Raw genomic sequence first — 20,044 nt, 5'->3', positions numbered from 1 at the left:
CGTCTCAGTCCACAATGTTCCTGGGTAAAAACTGAACTCTGTGAGCATGCTTGCCTCACTGTCAGAAAACAGGATTCGGTCATTGGAGGCCACACTCTCCCTATTTAGAGAGGACACTCTCCTACAGGTGAGAATATATCAAAGGTTGTTGAGGCTGATGGAAGCCACCTCGAGAATCCTTCCACTAGGGCTGCTGAGAATGTGCCTGCTTCAAGCCTGGGTAAATACACCCGGTCCGAGATCGTTAGCTGTTGGTGTGAGTGTCCAGACGGAGTGGTGCTCCGTCCCGGCAATCTACGCCTCGGGTCTCCCCTCGGATCCCCTTATAGAAGGGAAGTGATCACTACAGACGCCTCCAGCCTGGGTAGGGGAGCGGTCTGGAACGGGAGAGGAATAAGAGGTCAATGGAAGGGATATTGGCAGCAAGCGCACATAAATGCGCAAGAGCTGCAAGCAGTGAACCTGGTGTTATCTCATTTTCACCAGCAGTTAGTGCACAAACATGTGCTGGTCCGGACAGACAATACCACCTACATAAACTATCAAGACAGCCAGCACTCTCCAGGCCTTCACTACACAGAGCACAGACTCCTGTCCTGCACAGAAACTTGTATTCCATCAGGGCAGTTCACCTCCCCGGTGTGGAAAACAAGGCAGCAGTCCTCCTGTCCAGAAGAGGGAAAGACAGCTTAGAGTGGATGCTCCATCTTAAAGTGGTGAAGCAGATTTTGGAGAGGCGACCGGCACGAGTCGACCTCTTTGCCACAGCCGAGTCCACTCATTGCCCCCTATGGTTCTCCATGGAGAGAGAGAGAGACGGGGGCCCCCTGGGAGTAGACGCGCTAGCTCACCCCTGGCCACAGGGGCTATTGTATGCATTTCCTCCGCTACTACTATTACCCCTGACACTAGAGAGGATCAGGGTGGAGAGAGCACAGGTTTTGCTGGTTGCACCCAGATGGCCGAGATGCCCCTGGTTTGCTCTCCTCTCCGACATGTTGTGGCAGCTCCCACTGCGCAAGGACCTCCAGAGCCAAGCGGAGGGGCTATTATGGCACCCGAACCCAGCCCAGCTCCAACTCTGGGTCTGGCTGTCTGACTCATATAAATGGAAAGTTTTCCAAGACTTTTACCTTGCCGAAGGTCACGATCCGGTGACTTGCCCAATTGAGACGATATTAACCTTCTTACAGCACCTGTTTGATGCAGGAAAATCAGCGTCCACTTTGAAGGAATACCTGGCAGCAATATCAGTGTGCCATGACAAAATTGACTAGGTGTCCCCTGGGGCACATTTCCTGGCAGTTCAGTTTCTTAAAGAGGTTCGGAGGCTTTGTCCTCCCATGAAAAGCATGGTCCCCACGTGGGATCTAGAACTGGTGTTGCGGGCCCTCATGGGTCCCCCATTTTAGCCCATGGCATCAGCAGAACTGCGCCCTGTTTCATTTAAAGTGGTATTTTTAATAGCCATTACATCTGCAGTAAGTGAGCTTCATGCGCTGTCCATTGATGACACATGTATGGCTTTCACTGGAAGTGACTTGTGGGTAACATTAAGAACAAATCCATCCTTTTTGCCAAAGGTGGTATCCTCATTTCATATTAACCAGTCAGTGGTTTTGGAAACTTTCAGACCTCCCCCACACGAGTCAGAGGAGGACCGTAGACAACACACGCTATGCCCAGTTTGAGCTCTGCGCTGTTATTTGGATAGGACGGCGTCCTGGAGACAGTCCAACCAGCTGTTTGTCTGCTACGGGTCCAGCTCTAGAGTTCAGCCCCTATCGAAGCAACGTCTAGCGCATTGGGTGACAGATGCGATATGCTTGGCGTATGAACAGACGGACTCCCCATTTCCGGGGACATTACGGCCCATTCTACCAGGGGTCAAGCAACTTTGTGGGCTTTCCTTCATGGCGCCTCCTTAGATGAGTTATGCAATGCTGCTACATGGACAGGTAGTCAGACATTTGTGCGTTTTTACCGCCTTGATGTGACAAACCGAACGAGACCCTCTCTGGGTTCTAGAGTTTTGCAGGCGACATGCCCTTAGGCCTCATGTTGACGGTCAGAGAGGCTCTTCCCTTTCGGTATAGGTTGTCATTCTCTTTTCAGGGAACCAGGGTTATGGTAATAACCTGACGTTTTATCCCGTTTAATCATTTTTACTACTTCGAGTATCCATGGAAACTCTAGAACTTAATCAAGATTTAAAGGGCCAGTGCTCAATTTGACAGTGTTGTTTTTAACAATATTTATCAATTTTAAAGACCTACAGAGTTAATGAAGCATTTGGTAGAATCTTTGACAAATTAAAAAGGTTGGCTAACATATTATAATAACATATAGCTGTTCTTTATTGTATGCAATAAAAAGTGAACGATAAAATGCTTGCAATTAATTATCAATTTACTTTCATTAAAAACACGTCCTGCTATATTTGAGTGTCACGTCTGCAGGCAACTGTCTGCTTTGTGGTTTTACCGCAGGAACGGGCGTGGTTCTGTGAGTGGACGCTGTCGAATTGAAACTCGGTGCGTTCATAGGGAAACCCAAAATGACTCTTTGACACCTATTACCATTTCAAATATTCTCTTTAATTATTCGTGTGTGAATGTGATTTTGTGACTATACTAGAATTACGTAAAGTAATTGTAAATATTGCAGGAGAAGCGTGTATGCTTTGTCTATTTGTCAGTTCTAATCCCTAAATCCATCTTTAACCAAGCTTGTAATAAAAATCTGTTAGATAACAGGAATACATATAGAGCGCCACCTAGGGAGTAACGTCTTAGAACACCATACAAGCTCTTCTGCGATTCTGAAAAGGAGTCCTGTAATAAATTAAAAAACGTTTAAAAAAAAAAAAAAATCAAAATCAGGTTAGTTTCTTGATTTTCTGTTTTCTCATTATCTTACCATAGTAACTAAGTATTTTAATTGCTACAGTATCTGGGTACTCCTTAGTTATAATCATCACCGTTGGTATGGATTGTAGGGTACCCGGACAGTGGAAATGAGGGGCCGGTCATCATGTGGGAGACCCGGGTGCTCACGGCTACCTCGCCCGCTACCTGCCTCCCAGTTTGTTGTCCAAGCGGTTCAGGACCACAGATCGTTATCAGTTATTCGGTGGCAAATACCATTTTTTATTTAATTCTTCATCTGACATGTTTTTCTCCATGTATTTTTAAGGCAATCGTGAACCGGTCAGATGAATACAATACAACACAACTGTCTGGCAGCTGCATTTTGAACAAGCTGAATCCTTCTGAGTTAGTGGCAGGTATACCAACAAACAAAGAACTGCAATAATCAAGATGAGACGTTATTAATGCATGTGTCCACGTCTCTGAATTCCTCACATCCAACATAGATTTTAATTTGGCAACATTTCTGAAATGCTAAAAAGCTATTCTGATAACAGAATTAATATGGAAATCAAAAGAAAGCTCAGCGTCCAGAGTAACACCCAGGTTCTCGGCTCTAGTGGAAGGTAAAATGGAAATGCCATCAAAATGAATATTGATTGGATTACATTTCGCTCAAGTGAACCTATAGTTTTACAGGATGTGAATAACCCAGGAAAATAATATTGTTATTTAACTTTGTATTTGTTTCTTTATTAATTTAACCTGCTTTTAATGTGCTTAAAATGACAATGTATGTAATTGTTCAATAAAGTATTTTCAAAAGCCGAAGTTCTCCTACATACCCACCCAGAATCAGTAAATAGCACATGCAATTCCACTTTGAGACACAAGATGGCAGTAAGTAGAGGATCACATTTTGAAAGTGATGCTTGCCTCATGGAAAACGGGATATTTACCCAGACCAGATTGTTGAACATGGCCATTTCCTTGCAGAATATCATTCTCATTAAAGTTGATCCGTATTATATAGAAGATGCACATTCGGTTTTCTTGTGCTTATTTCGTTTCACTTCACTTCAGAAATATGCAATGCAAGGAGTAATCACGTGTTGTGTGCAATTATACAGAACAGTTTTTGCATTTTAAAAATCGTGCTCTTGGGCGTGACAGTGTTATTGTTGTGGTTATCCTGTTATAGTTCGCATTAAATATTTTAAGAAATATCAGGTACACGTTTTTATTTTATAACCGCACCTAACATAACTAAGGACACTTGCTAGTTTCTCATTCGTATTACAGATTCAGCAGTAAACCTATTTTTAACGAGGATGTTGTGTTGCAAGAGATCTGTCATTTGAGACCGAGGTAAATTAAAAATAATAAATAATAAATTAAAATAACCACAGAGGCTATTCAAACAATTCAGCATTTACTCAACCCTTTAATCTAAACATCCCATAAAAAGTGCGTGTCATATTTAATCTGTTATGACGTGTTCCAGAAGAACTAACGGTTTTACAGTTCATATGCAGGCTAGATTAAATAACCCGTAGCATTCTAATAAGTGCAATAGTACGACTAAAATACAATATATGCACCTTACACACCTATAATAATGATGTTTAATAGGACTACATTGTCCACGTTTCTGAAAAGCACAAAGTCGATGTTGAATTGAAGCACCAAGGGCGACACAGACACATGGTTATTTAGGAAAATAACGTAAACTAGTGCAGGAAAGGTAGACACTGCATGCAAGCATTACTGCAGCACCAAACGTCTAACCTGCTTTCACCGTAGGATTATACCGTGACCTTTGAAGAATACGAGTCCTGCACATGCAAAGGGACTGAAGCTATTTGAACCAAGAGGCTAATGTACTAGCCTAAAGACAAAGTGCATGGCAGTATGTAGTACTGATGCACAATGAAAACTCAAAAGTCTAACTTTTACATCAATAGCTAATTGGGCACATACATAATGTTAATTTAAATAGGAGCAGATAGTATTGTTCCTTGGGATAACAAAATACTGAGTTCAAGTCATGTGATTTCATAAAAACGCCAGGTTATATATACTTAAAACAAGTGTTGCAATTTTACATAGACCTTTAAATATAACTGTATAACTATAACCAGTATTAAGATATAAGGCTTGTTAATAGTGTAAGCCTTTAATATTGACTGAGGAGTGGTATTTTTTTATTTTATAACCTAACACCAGTTCTGAGGCAGAGCACTCCAAATACGGCAATGGCATTGTCTGTTTATATAACAAGTACAGTGTTTCTAAATATACAGCAGAATATCGGGAATATATAGGAAATCCTAATTAAGGGTTAGGTAAGGTAATGTGCTATTCTATATAGAACACCCAGAAATTATTATTATTATTATTATTATTATTATTATTATTATTATTATTATTATTATTATAATAATAATAATAATAATAATAATAATAATAATAATAATAATAATAATAATAATAATAATAAATAATAATAAGTTAAGCCCTATACCCTATACTGTTATACTTATCTATATGTTATAGCCCAAACACTATACGCCACATAAATGGTATTACCAACAATAAATAGGAGACGCGGAAATGGATATCCCATTTGCTGGTGTTATTTATAAAAGCCTGCAGGGTGAGCTGATTGGGTATTGACCAGGTCTCAGTCGTTTCGATAGTCTATCAAGGGCTAAGGAAACGAAAAGAAAAGAAACAGTCGCTACTGATGTCAGTTGAAAGCCAATTTAGTGAGTATAATTACTAAAATAAATAAATAAACAACCAAAATCTATCTGCACGTTTTGTACAATTTCTAAATGTAGACGTGGCTAGTTGCCATGTGACTCATCCTTTTTGCAAAACAGATTTTTAATCCCGACATTTTATTGTCCTGCTTTTTATCTCATGGTTTTTACATTTTTAGCCTTTTTAAACATATCCTGTCACTGATGACAAATCAAACAGTGAGTGAAACGTTTATATTTTGAAAGACACATTTGTCGCATAATGTACTTATGAAACTGCTCCGTCTAAGGGTGCATGCATAGGAGCTTGCCAGTTATAGGACACTTTGTATGTTTGTATTGTTTCATATTGGTGTGATATTTTAGATAGCTTTTATTATTAAACGCTACAGGGAGCATATTTCTTCAGACCTGCATAATAATCAATAGAATATTGGTTTAAGTGCTATAAATTTCCACAGCCTGTCAAAGCACAAGCAACGTTCCACAAATATGCACCTCTACTCTGATTGGCTAGTGAGAAATTTTGGGGGGAAAAGCAGCAGTGATGACGTTTTGCAAAAGCGCTTGGTGAAGTGGGGAGGACGGCGACTGCGAGGAGACAAGCTTTGTGTGCGCGTTTTTTTTTTTTTTTTCCGCCTTCTTTTTCTTCTCATTTCATGAACGGATAAAAGTGCACGAGAAGTACTGCAGCAGCCATGGAGGAGCAGGTCTTTGACGCTGAATGCATTCTCAACAAGAGGTTCCGAAAGGTTAGAACCCGGCGAAAACCATGGTCCGGTCCCCGTTTGATAAAACCAGTCGGGTTCGGATCGGAGTGGCTGATGTTTGTTTTTTCTTTATGTTCACAGGGGAAGTCAGAGTATCTGGTGAAGTGGAGAGGCTGGTCCTCCAAGTGAGTGCTGCTGCTGACTGGAACAATGAAAAACAACAACAACGTGCCGCTTGTTGCTTGCTTGCCTTGCCTAACTTTGTAATTTCTGATTGGACTTACCGCATGCATCATACACCAAACTTATCACTGCAATTCATACCTGTTTTGTTCACATGTGCAACAGCGGCGTTTTAATTTGCATATTTATAATATATAATTATATATATATATATATATATATATATATATATATATATATATATATATATATATATATATATATATATATGTATGAACGTATGTATGTATGTATAAAACATTTTTAAAATCTGAAACTATTCACCCCACTCGATCTTAAATTGAGTTGCATAATTGATTTATTGTGTGCATAGCTGTTTAAATGATTTGTTTGACTGTTTGTGATTTGATTATGTTTTGATAGATTAACTTTCTTGTTTTGCATCATTTGTTATTATTTTTACATTCTTGACAACTCAGTATCTTATAATGTTATGTTCGTGGGCGGTTTATCGTTTTTGTTTTGCGTTAATGTTTGATTGGATTATTTATTATTCCATTCCAGTGAGGGGGGGGGGGGGGACACACACGTTAGTTTATCTATATACACTGTTTACTTAGTAAATTAGTAAATCTTACTGTAGTTTGGTAGTACAATATTTCAAACAAACAAGAAGTCTTTAATGTAAACAGTTGATGTGTATTTTAGAGGTCCCTTTAGATTTCTTTATTTTTAAAACTCTAAAACTGCGATCGTGTGCTGCGTAAGGAACAGAACACCTCTCTCTAAAGTATGTACGATATTGTTTTATACGCTGTTCGCCCCAGCTGCCCCAGCTGCCCCTCGAAATCCCGTTCCTTTTCTCTGTGCATGCTCTGCCCGTGCAGGCTTTCTCATTTCCCAGCCCTTTGCTATTCGTGCTCCTTCCACATTGTTGAACCTAATCCCACATCAATAGGGTCTGTCCTGTCAATCACGCCTGCTATTCATCTGTATCTGCACCATTCCCCCTTCTCATCTGTCCTGTCCCTACCCTTGCTCATTAATATACTGCTTTACGAATGCTGTTATAATAATGTCCTGTCCTGTTTTGTTTTGTTTTTTTTAGAAAAAAATCTCAATAGCATGTATTGTTTCTGTACTGAAATAGAGGGACGCGTTAAATTAATTAACCCCCAATTATACATTGTATATCTTAGTTGACACAGTGTGTGTGTGTGTATATATATATATATATATATATATATATATATATATATATATATATATATATATATATATATATATATATATATATATATATATTAGTATGTAATTTGAAGCTTCAGTTAGCTTGGGAGTGAAATCTGTATTAAGGAAGCAATTCTTTTACATTTAGATTTGCTTCCCTTTTACTGTGTGTGGTGATATTTGAGAACATCCTAGTGATGCTGCTTTAATCTTACCTCTTTACAGTACAGAGTAGTCAACTACCTTATCTTCCTTTTAAATATTTTTTAATAATATTTGTTTCAGACACAATAGCTGGGAACCGCAAGAGAATATTCTTGACCCCAGACTTCTGGCTGCATTCCACAAAAGGTAAGACGCTTTGGGAAGGAAAAGTCAGCTTCAAAGAAGCTTTAAATGTGTGACCTTGTGTAAACAATGGAGCTGTAAAACTGGGATTTCTATCAGCCAACCTACACCTTGTTGTCTTCTAAAAGTCCAATCTGGGCACACTTTTGTAAAAGTGAAATGAAACGGAATATGTTGACAGAGAAGCCATTAGCAGTGTGACATTCAGAAGAAAGACAATGAAGGTGTTCTTTGAAAATGGCTTCAGTAGTGACCAGTGAAATGACTATTTTAGAAGCCATCTCTTAAGCTGAATGAAGTGACATGCAGATTAAAATATTTTAAAATATGTTGTTATGCAGTGTTTCTTAAGGGAAACATGTAAAAAAAGTGGTTATGTACATCCATTGAACTCCATATCTGTATGTTCATCTTAGACTCTAAATCTGTTAAACAAACTTCCACATAGTAAGTGCATGTTGTGTTATTGTGTTGACAGGATGAACAGTTAACGTCTCCCACTAAAAGCTGTGGTTTAACCTTGTGTTGAAATTTCCATTGAACACAGGAAGCGTAATCTGAAAGTTAAGACGATGTGGGCACATGTGAGACAAATGGCAATGAACTTCCTGCAAAAAAAAAAAAACAGTTTTCATGGCAAAGTGTACGCTCATAAAGCACTCACAACTGCAGAACCGTGCTTCACAAAGATCTTGTTTTTAACAGCAGGGGTGTAGAAATTACATGAAAAGTGAAGTAAATACCTGCTGCTGCAAAACCATCAAGTCTTATTTTCTACTCTTCGTAACGTATTATTAGCATAGTTAATATTTATTTTAAATAATTTTAGTTGAACTGTTAAGTTACTGTGCCCAGCATGTCGTGTTGTTTTAATTGCACGTGTAATTCATGTGCTTTTGCAGAATGCAATATTTTTTCCTCCCATATAATATTTAATTCAGTACTGTACTGACAATGGGTGTTTGAGTGCAAGTGCTAAGTTTGCCTTTTTTGCTCAGGGAACAGGAAAAAGAAATCCAGATCCGCAAACAAGGGAAGAGACCGAGGGGCCGACCACGCAAAAATGTGGTGAGTAGTTATGCAGAATTTAAAATCAATGCTTTGATGAATGATGAGGTAAAGCTGCCGTTAGTCACGTTTGTTCATGTTTGTTCTTGCTTTGTTTTGTTCAGGAGCCAGAGGTTCCAAAAGTGACCAAGTCAAGCAGCTCTTCTTCATCGTCATCATCATCTTCGTCGTCATCTTCTTCTTCCTCCTCCTCCTCCTCCTCCTCCTCCTCCTCCTCATCCTCCTCTTCTAATGAGGAGAGTGACAATGAGACCAAGGCCGGGCCCCAGGGTCGAGAATTGCACCCTGTACCGCAGAAAAAGGCCCAGATAGTCATCGCCAAGCCAGAACACATAGACCCTGCCAAGAAGAAACGAGGCCGGAAAATCATTCGCCCCGAGCAGAAGACGAACAGCAAAAACAAATCTCCCCGAAAGGTGCTAAAAACAGCCAGGAAAGACTCTGAGCTTAAAATCAAAGAAAAAATAAAGAAACCCCTTCAGCCTGCTAGCTTTACCTACCCTGGGCTAAGCAGGAGTACTAAAGACATGCCAAATGCCAAGAACACGTCTGGTTCTTTCACACCAGGAAAAGTAGCAAAAAGCTCTTTGAATTCTGCAGTGGTTGGACCAAACCGACCAGCAGCCCCAAATATTCCCTCCGTGGGCAAACCAGCTCTAAATAAAAACACAGCAGACTTCAAACCAGGTATTACTCTTTCAGTTTCCAATGCATGCAGCCCTGGGCTGGGTTTGAAAATGACGGCCTCAAAATCACAGGGTGTTGCTGCACTTAACCTGCATAATTCCAGACTCTTGACTAATCAGGGTGCGATTAAGACTCCTCTCGGCTCTCTGAGTGAGAAAAAAACAGAATTACTGGGGAAGACGCAAGTGCCGCGGCTTCAGAACAATGGTAGAAAATCCACCGCTGATGTGTCTTCTCCCACTAAGAACAGTGCCAACCAGGCGCTTAACCTGCATGCTTTAAACCTGCAGAGTGTCAACAAGCATGGGCAAAGTGTCGGTGGCAGCAATGCTTTGGGTACCAACACCCCGGTGTCCAGTATAAAAAACTCTGGTAGTCCAAACAGAAAATCCTCTGGGGGCAACACCCAACCGGGTAACAGCTTGAGGCTGAATCTGGCTGCTTCCGCTCATCAGATCAACAGAAATAGCCACCCTGGAGGATATCAGGAGAAACCAGAAGAAAGCAACAAGGCTGCAGTGGAGAAACGGGGCAAGAAGACAGGGCGGGCTGAGGAGCCATCACACAATAACCCAGCTCCGCCAACAGAAGTGCAGAACACTAGTAAGAAGAGGCAGGAGAGCAACACTACTACTTCAAAAGAGAGTGAAAAGCCGGCAACGAAAGTCTTAAGTGAAATGAGCACGGGGGAAGAGGAGACGAGTTCAGAGTCGGACCAGGATTCTTCCTTCTGCAGCAACGGGCGGAACATGACCATCTCTGTGCAGACCAACCAGGACTGGAAACCCCCACGCAGCCTGATAGAGCATGTCTTTGTGACCGACGTGACGGCTAACCTGGTGACAGTAACTGTGAAGGAGTCCCCGACCAGCGTGGGCTTCTTCAACATCCGTCACTATTGAACTGTGATGCATTGCAGCAGAAGGGGGTTAGGATAACGCAAAGGTTTGTGGACAGGGAGTGGAGGTAGGGAAGATATAACAAAAGCAATGCAGAGAAAGGAATATTCTTAACGGTAGTTGCAAAAACACTCTATCTATAACTGTAGAGTAAAGCTATACGCTTGTTGGTATCTGTGAATTCCTAATTCTGCTTTGCATTTAGTTTTGTGAGCTTCTACATTCTATTCCACTATAGGATAATATTCCTCTATCTCTTGGTGCCCCTGCAGAAACTACTTCTGAAGCTGTCAGTCCATCTGCATTGCCTCAGCAGTTTCACAAGGGTGTCTGAGTTGATCCTTAAAAGCTTTGCAAACACTTTAAAAGTAGAGCAACAAAGTACCAATTGTGTATGCATATCAATGCAGCTTTGAAGTACTGCTTATTATTATTATTATTATTGTTATTATTATTATTATTATTATTATTGGTGTCCATAGTCCTGTACATAAAGGTATAGCAGGCTGTATAATTTTAATGCTTTGAGGAAAAAGAATAATGTTGACAACATTATGCATTTCCGTGCTCTATCTGGTAATGCTGTTTAACGCAATGCCTCCAATCTTTAGGAGTATAATTAGTCATGTGAAATGACTACTGATTGACTGCGTTGCATCCAAATGGTGTGTGGTTGATTTTTCAAGATCGGGTTGCATGGAAATGGCATTTGGATGGCATTTGCACATGCAGGACTGGTTAACTGAACACATTTGGAGAGCGAAGCTTGGCTGTCGTGTGTAATCTGTGAAGTTGTACCAACATGTATTATAATCTTATTAAGCAGGACCTGGTTCCAATAGAATACTTGGACCCAGTCGGCTTTCTTACTTCAATATATGCAAGGAGAAGCGCAGAACCAAACCAAATACTCGCCCAGGAACCAGACACTGCATCAGGCTTTCAGAGTTCACTTTGTTTTGTGATTGATTCGTGTTATTCCACTGTTTCCCATATTTTATTTAAGTGTAACACACAAATATGTTTTTGGAAAACAAGTTACTGACAGCTTGTTTTTGTATAACAACTTGACCCTGGCAATAAAATATAAAGTTAATTATTTTTTAAACAGTCCAATTCCTGTTCTTGCTGTTTCATGTAAGGCTGGTATGTGGGTTATGAACAGTTTGAGTATAGAAACTGTAAACTTGTATACAGTCATTTAAACCTGTGCAGTTGTAATGGATGTGGTTCCGACATTAGTGTTCCTCCAATGTTTTTCCTGTTACTAACAATGCTATTAGACTGGTTTTATTTATGTAAAAACACTAGAAAGGAGCTACAGAACTTTGTTTATTTACTGCAATGCTGTTTTTATTAACCTTAATAGTACTTTTAATAATAAAAAAGAATAAGTGGATGCATCTTGGTGTATGTGTTTTATCTACGGATGTCATTATGCCTATGATGAAGTTCAGGGTTTTTCTTAACCAATTTTCTAATAAAAACAAACAGAATCCCTAAGTATGAAGCATTTTATATGGGAACTGCCAATAGTATTGAATTGATTAAATATGATTGTTTATGTAAAATATGGTTCCAAATATGAAGCACAAAATATAGAATGGTCTGTTGTTAAGTTCTTAAGAATAGTTCTTTATAGAACCTAAATTAAAAGAAGGGTTTCAGAGTTACCCCAAAGAGAAACTGTATGGTTCTCTGAGAGCCAATCACAGGGCCCCCAAACAACCTCCTTCCCTCCTCCCACCTGGAAAAAGGGCTTTCACTTAAGAAATCCAGAAAGCAAACTAAAAGATCAGTCAGCCTAATTATTGTTGCGTACCTGTTAAAAGCAAATAATACCATTTTATATTAACAATTGTGTAAAATTAAACAAGGTGATGTTTAATAACTTGTGTTGTTAACTAAGGTGAATTTTTGCATAACATTTGTTTGTTACTACCCTGTGACTGACATTTAGCCTAGTTGCTAGTCCCTAAAACTGGATCTGGGTTATATGCAAAAAATTTTGGAACCCACTTTGTTGCAGTGTGATTCAGCCAAGCCAGTGTGCACACCAAGGGACAGGAAATTAATTGAGGAAGCTTTAGAAGATCATTTCTGCATTTTTGGATTTGCCAAAGGAACCACATCCGTGACAGATGCTCCTAGAATTGCTGGACTCATAACAATGCATGCAGAATGTATAGCCTCCTATAGGATGAGTAAGCCTCGGTGTCAAGAACTAGTGAGATAGTTCACTTGACTTTCCAAGTACTTTCCAAGCAACTTCATTGCTCTCTTTAACCCTGTCGATCAATTCACTTCTATTACAGTTTAATAGGAGGGCGCTATTGCGAACAAAAGCAATGCTATCTGTACGTGAAACAGGATTATTAAAAGGTGCAACATCGTTATTCAACTTTGTAAAGTTTAGATTAAAATCAATGTGCGTGTGGTTTCAAAATGTAATAAAAAAAAAAAATGTGCTATGTCAAAAACGACGTATAGACATTTATTATAAATGCATTATCCTCATTATTATCATATATGTATGAATTCAATCTTTTGTATGTTTATTTTCTATAGGGTTCAGATACTGTGGCATTTATCAACATTTAAAAGATTAATAGCACATTACAGCTATAGTTATTTCATGACACTAATAGGTTTTGTTTTATACTGCCTTCCTGCTAACTAGTTAGTTTATTCCACGTATTCCTAGGTATAAAAAAACATTTAGTGTGTCTTTCTAAAAAAGATAGGGGCCAATAGCAAAATAATCAACTACCATTGAACTCAACTAAACCATCATACTAGGAGAAAGTCATTTCAGACAGAACAGGAAGACAAACAAAACCTTATTGACAGTTGCGCTGCTCTGAAACTCAGCTCTACTCGGATGTAAAATCAGATGTAAAATAAGAATAAAGTTTGTAGCTAATACGAGCCACAAACAGGTTATTTAAGAAATATGTCACAATATCTGTTGATATATAAACAGATATTGAGACAAATTATGTAAGAATTCTGTCACAATATATGTTTGTATAAACAGTGTGACATAATTCTTACATAATCTGTCTGTGGCTCGTTTTAGCTACAAATAAAAAATAAATAAAGTGCGTTTGACTCGCATTTGTGGAATCTAGCAGAATTATTTTGCCTGGAATGTACGGATTTCGCTTATCAGGTATTTGACAGCGATAGGCTAAAATATGGCACACATGCTTATCTCCCTCTTAACAGCAAGTTATTCCGTGAGAATCGTATGTTTATACTGGTAAACTATCGACACGAGACTAATGGCAAGCTTAAGAATGTGTTGTCGTCCAAAAGTCTAGCCAAAAGTATAAAATTAAGGACGCACGGTCCAATAGAGAAAGTGCAAGTATACATTTTATGTCGTTTGGTCTGTGATTTTTATAATTATCCATAACAAACCAGTGATAATGTTTGAATTTAAAGTCTGACTTAAAAGATAACGCTTTCAAAAGTCCTGAAGGCAATTAACCAATAGAATCCGTGGGATGTTAACGTCATTTTCACCATTGGAGTCATGTCATTGGTTTCGTAATTAGTGACCACATCATGTAAAAGTCTTGTTATCCAAACTGCAAACAAATTCTAGAGATAAAACCGCGTATTTGATGAATCATGGTGACACATATCTCGTTTAAAAATAATATAAAAGACAGAAGTGGAACGAAACGCAGTATTTCGTGGTGTAGCTAGTTTGTAAAACGATACAGACCACTGAAAACCCTACAATTTGCCCGACCTATTATTCTTCATAGAACACTGGACCGACTTGCAACTCCAAAAATGGCACGTTTGGTGTACCTTTATTGACATCAAAATGTATTCACTGTTTTTCTGCACTGCACTTTGCCAGTCTAAACCGAGTACAGGAGAGAATAGGGCGCCATCTATTGTGCTTTTAACACGTTTGCAGTGTGTAAACGGTGTATCTTATCCAAAATGACGCAGTTAACGAACGTTCCCTTTTATAGACATTTGAACAGGCACCTTTGTGGAAACTATACGCACCTGTGTAGAGTTCTTAATGGATGTGCCGATATAAATCTATTCGGGGTGGGCTACCTCAACTTTGCGGTAGAGCCAAAGAAAAGAACTCGCACGCTGAAAGGTTAAATAAACACATCTATCAGTGTCAACATTCATAGTCATCTGAGCTACAGGATCAGGACCGGTGTGTTGTGTTCCTCTTTTATAGAACTGTTCCAGAGATGTCGCTCTCCTTTCCTAACAGGTTTTGATTCATGTCTGTGTTACTTTGAATACACTTTGTTTAACAAAAGGGGGAGAAAGTTAATTTTGGATATATTCCTCACAGAGGCAGGAAACAAAATAATGTTGTGTAATATGAATACACGTAGTATTATTATACCTGCCATATCATTAAACTATCGTAGCAATGGGGTTATACGTCATACCATACCATATACAAAAATATCAAAAGGATTTCAGGGTTTCATTCAAGTGTTTTCCATTTATTTGCATAGGCTGTAACAGCTGCTCCAAACAGCAGCAACATTTATATATTATTACCTCAGAAAGTCTCAGGATCCTCCAGCAACGCATTGTGACCAAAATAACCAATTTGGTCCCCACAGAGAAACACAGGGAGCGGGACAAAGGGATACTCATGTAACGTTAAAGACAGGTATTTCATTGCGCATTTTGCGGCATCATTCATAATTATATTGTGACCGCAATAATGACTATTGTTTTTTTTGTTTGTTTTTTTTTTTTTGTTTTTCATATGCTGCAGTTTTGTGAGCCTCTTTGCCTCGTTGATATTGAAAATTAAAATCGATTATCAACTAGCTTACCTGTTTAAGAATCGGTTGATAAAATGAGTACAGCTACTGAACTTGCCGAGGACTAAAACAGACACCAAATAATATGGGAATGAAGTACCTCAAGTTAGCATATTTCAAATTATTTTACAGAAAACAAAAATACTTGCACAGGAAATTATGCACTATGTATTTACTGAACATGGTCATGTTTGTGCTGACAACCTGCCAGACGCGTAATTTGCCAACCCTACTCGAGAAGTTAAGTTAATGGAACAGCAGCCTTTTTAAATCATAAAATAGAAGAGGATGTTGTAAGGAATATTTTGTACCACGCGTGCAAGTCTCAGGCTGCTGGAAAAGTCCTTGTGAGTAAACTCTTCCTTTTCTTTCTTGAAACCCGTTCTCAGCCCATGCACACCACGCTATTGCTAACGAACACAATAATTCTGTATTGTTGCGATGTTAACGAACACAATAATTGTGTATTGTTGCGATGTTTGGCCTTCAGCATCACACAAATACTGTCATGAATTCTGTTTACTGAAGATTTTTTAACGTGGTATTTATATAACACATTACTGTAAGTAAATACAGGTAAAAGTCTGCATTAATTGTTAAATAGTCGGTTTCAAAAAAGTATGGGGTATCATATTTTTTTCACCGTGCTACTAAAATTATAAATCCTAGCTTAAGATATAGGATACATGTATGGTACGCTATATCATTACTTCATCACTATTCTTATAACCAGTGTCGCCTTCCACTATGGCTGGTAGGGAACAGAAACTTTTCTTGTCAAAAACCAAAATCAGTAGTGAAATGTCTTCTTTATTCTCCTAATTCATAATACAACATCACCCACGCACAATGCGTTTATGCTGGGGTTATTTCAATAAATGTACGAATCGGGTTATTTATTGTGTACATGAGAAGCAGTACCATCCATTTCATTGGGCTATCTATCTACATTCTCATAAAAACAAAGCTTTACATAGCAAAGAACGCTAAATGTTTTCTCTCTCGCCATTAAAATAAAATACCCCCTCCCCTCTCCCCCACCATACATTAAGCTTATCAAATGATGCAAAACCTTAGAGAAAATTATGGCGGGGAAATCACACACGGCCATGTAGCATTGCCGATCTGACGATACAAGCAGTATTTCAAGATTATTTAACTAACCAAATACAACACGCCAGCGTTTCGCAAATTGAACTGATCTGAAACGAAACTATTTGAGAAACTAGAAAATACAAACAAAATCCATATAGCTTTTATTCAAAACACAATATCATGAAATTGGACGAAAGAGTATTATAATTATAGGGTTTATCTAAATAATTATACGAAGAAATCGCAAAACCCTAGCTCATAATATGTACTTAAACCGATTCAAAAGCTATATGGATGGGCGATACAGTCAATTTACTACCATTAGGCCAGTCTTTTGTGGATTTCGTATTTATTTATTTATACCAAATGATAGCGGCTAATATGTCGGTGCTTTGTACATGAACTTTCCAATTCGTTAAAAATAAATCAGTTAAGGCCTCAGGGTGTTTCAAATATACCGATACTGCAAAGAGGATTGAGAGGTGTTTAAGAACAGTACAGCACTGTGACGTCCTTACATTCCAAACTATGAATTGCACCTATAATTAAACACGTTTTGACATAATTTTAGAGTCCTATTCGCTTTGTTGAAAGAGTCCGATGTAAAAGAGGAGCCTAAGCCTTGAAAATATGCTTAAGTGAATCATGTAAACAAATCAGATAGAGTATGACATTGAATTAAGCTTAGTCACATGCTGTTGATACAAATGACCCATTTCCTTATAACTTTGCACCATTTATACAACACGTTCTTTGGTACTACTAATTTACCAGTACAAATGGTTAATGAAACATCAGCTACCAGAGGCTCCTTCGAAATGCTACTATAAAATACAATCTGCACGCATTGGTAATAATCAGAAAAGCGTGTATTTGTATGTACCATGACTGCACACCGACACATATTGCTACAATTCAAAATGTAAGGCTATATATCTGATCATCTGCACTTTATGCACACATTGGTAATATCCATAGAGCTTATTTTTATAGCATGCAAGAGTAAATACTGAGCGTCCTATAGCTTATATGGAAACGGTTCCAACATTTTGGTCGACACATTAAATAAACTATTTGCCATTTACATATTTATATATAATCTATATATTTTATCTGTAAAATCATAAAAAATGTTTTTTTTTAAGTTCAAATTTCTTTTTTTCTGTAAGATTGAAATTCAAAATGTATTTTCAATTCAGAATATAAATAACGTCCTATTGTTTTTTTTTTTTTTTTTTTTTTTTTTATCATTATTATTTTTAGATTTTCTCCTTAAAGAACCCTTCATCCGTGCTGCTTTCTTTGATGGTTACGGTCAGAAAGTTTGCTGTTATGTCTGTTACAACAACTTTCTCCAGGTTCTTCAAAGACGGGCTCCAGGATTCTTCTTCTGGCTCCCCCAGTATTCTCGACACTGGCATGTTGGCAACAAGAGACGGTTTTGAACTTGAAGAATTATTGATTGGCGCATAGGTACTGTTTTTCGAGACATGCTTCCTTCTGTGGTGTGGGGACCCAGTATTTTCGACCATATACTTAGTCCTAGGCACATCGAAGCCTGATTTGGCCAGGTTAATACTGCGTTCTGTACCATATTTATGGGTGCTGCCACTCGGTGCCCCTCGTCCATGTTTGTGACCAGAATCTGGTTCACCTTGCTGCCACCTGGGCAACTGAATCGCACTTAAACCTGGTCCGGTCTTCTCGGAGGTAGCTCCATCGGGATTTCCCACACGTTGGTAATTTCCCGCACTTTCCCCATGATCGTCCAGTTTACTTCTTTTGGGAGCCTCTGTGACAGAACTAGCGGTGTTATTTTTAAAACGGGATTTGCCTGGTTTGGGTCCTCGTTTTTTAGGCACTCGTACTCCTTCTGGGTCCATTTTTTGAGGTTCGGTTTGTTTTTTATCTCGCGGAGTATCTATAGCCCTGCTGCTTCTAACACTTTCTCCTCTGTTGATGCTGCCAGGAGGCAGAATGGTCGGGACAATCCTCCTCAACCCTTCTCGGGACCTAGGAGGGATACCAGGATCTGGATCAATCCCTCCTTGGTAAGGGACTCGAATCCCCCGAGCTGCATCACTTCTGAATTCATATGTCTTGGCTTCAGCCTTGGCTTGTGCCTACAAGACAACAGCAACAACGCCACACTGGTACAGTCAATAAACTTAGTAACAATAGTTTACCGGTCTGTTTAAAAATATTAAATTTGTAATGGTATGTTATGGTTGGGTACGATAGGGTATATCATACATAGCAACTTTTAACTGATTTCATATAGGATAGTAATAATATAAAACGTATATGCAATGTAGTCTCCCCATAGCTTTATTTAAAATGTAAAACGAGTGTGTAGGCTAATACGTAGTATATGAAAAACACATATATAATTAAGTTACCTTTAACAGAAACGTTCTGGGTTTCGGTCCACGTTTTTTTGGCCCAAACAGTTCCCTTTCACGTTCCCTGTAAAATCATCAACGTGGATTTGCACATATCTTATATTAAAAACGCTGTAAAATACACGAGCATGCAATGCACTATACATATATAAAAAAAAAAATGCGTTTCTGCAAAGGCCTGCAGTACCTTTCTTCAAACGCTGCAAACAGGCGGGCATCCAGGATGTTTTCCTCAGGTTCCCAAGTGCTGTACCTGAACGCAATCAGAAACGGATTATGTAAATACCTCAACCCGCTTGACATTGTCAAAATGTTCGTAACAGCAGCTGACAGGTCAAGCCACTTACTTCTGAGACCAGCCCTTCCACTTGACCAGGTATTCCATTCGCCCCTATGTGCAATTAAACGGAGAATGTGAATCAGAAACCAGTAGGGTATTATCAGAAAGCGGTGCAACATTACAAAAGCCGCGATGTTGTGATGGGAACTGAAAATTGGTTGTCACTTACTTTTCTAATCCTCCGTTTAATGATGGATTCGGCAGCGAACACTCGCTCCCCTACAGCTGAGAGCTCCATGTTTACTCGGATCTCTCGCTCTTTTTTCAACCGCTGCTTAATACCAGACAGTCCATAATACTCACACGCAGACGTCACCACCTATTTTACTTGTTGCTAAGGCAGTGCTGTCGGTGGAACCTTTTTCGCAGGAGTCCATTGGCCGTCTGGTTGGTGCGTAAATGGGTTGCAAAGCGAGGAGGCGGTGCTTGGCATTGCTTTCCAGAGTGAAGGAAATGACGTTCCTGCAGAGGTTGTGTTGTATGGTCATGAGAAGGAGTTGGTATTTACGTATTGAGAAGCAGAGAGCGGTTGCTGTTTTTCTTTTCTTGTAATCCCTACTACAAATTCCTTAATCGTGCCTTAGAAACCCAAACTAAATTGGACATCGTGTCCTTTAAAAAAAA

General features: G+C 38.9%; 2 protein-coding genes across 2 annotated transcripts; one reads left to right on the top strand and one right to left on the bottom strand.

The window, feature by feature from the left end:
* Nucleotides 1–5,797: 5,797 nt before the first annotated feature.
* LOC121295609 (chromobox protein homolog 2-like) lies at nucleotides 5,798–12,159 on the top strand. The gene is made up of 5 exons (XM_041220477.1): nucleotides 5,798–6,387; nucleotides 6,487–6,530; nucleotides 8,044–8,109; nucleotides 9,105–9,174; nucleotides 9,279–12,159. Exons 1-5 carry the CDS (start codon nucleotides 6,334–6,336, stop codon nucleotides 10,761–10,763), a joined length of 1,719 nt encoding a protein of 572 aa, XP_041076411.1. The 5' UTR covers nucleotides 5,798–6,333; the 3' UTR covers nucleotides 10,764–12,159.
* Nucleotides 12,160–17,895: 5,736 nt separating this feature from the next.
* Nucleotides 17,896–19,792, bottom strand: LOC121295244 (chromobox protein homolog 8-like). Its single transcript, XM_041219680.1, has 5 exons — nucleotides 19,590–19,792; nucleotides 19,428–19,471; nucleotides 19,268–19,333; nucleotides 19,078–19,144; nucleotides 17,896–18,801 (listed from the first exon to the last, which is right to left on the bottom strand). Exons 1-5 carry the CDS (start codon nucleotides 19,656–19,658, stop codon nucleotides 17,938–17,940), a joined length of 1,110 nt encoding a protein of 369 aa, XP_041075614.1. The 5' UTR covers nucleotides 19,659–19,792; the 3' UTR covers nucleotides 17,896–17,937.
* Nucleotides 19,793–20,044: the final 252 nt, after the last annotated feature.

The sequence above is a fragment of the Polyodon spathula genome, chromosome 20 (genome assembly GCF_017654505.1).
Source record: "Polyodon spathula isolate WHYD16114869_AA chromosome 20, ASM1765450v1, whole genome shotgun sequence".
Classification (NCBI taxonomy): Eukaryota; Metazoa; Chordata; class Actinopteri; order Acipenseriformes; family Polyodontidae; genus Polyodon; species Polyodon spathula.
The sequence above is the reverse complement of the archived record's forward strand: the minus strand, read 5'-3'. Positions and strand labels throughout refer to the sequence as shown.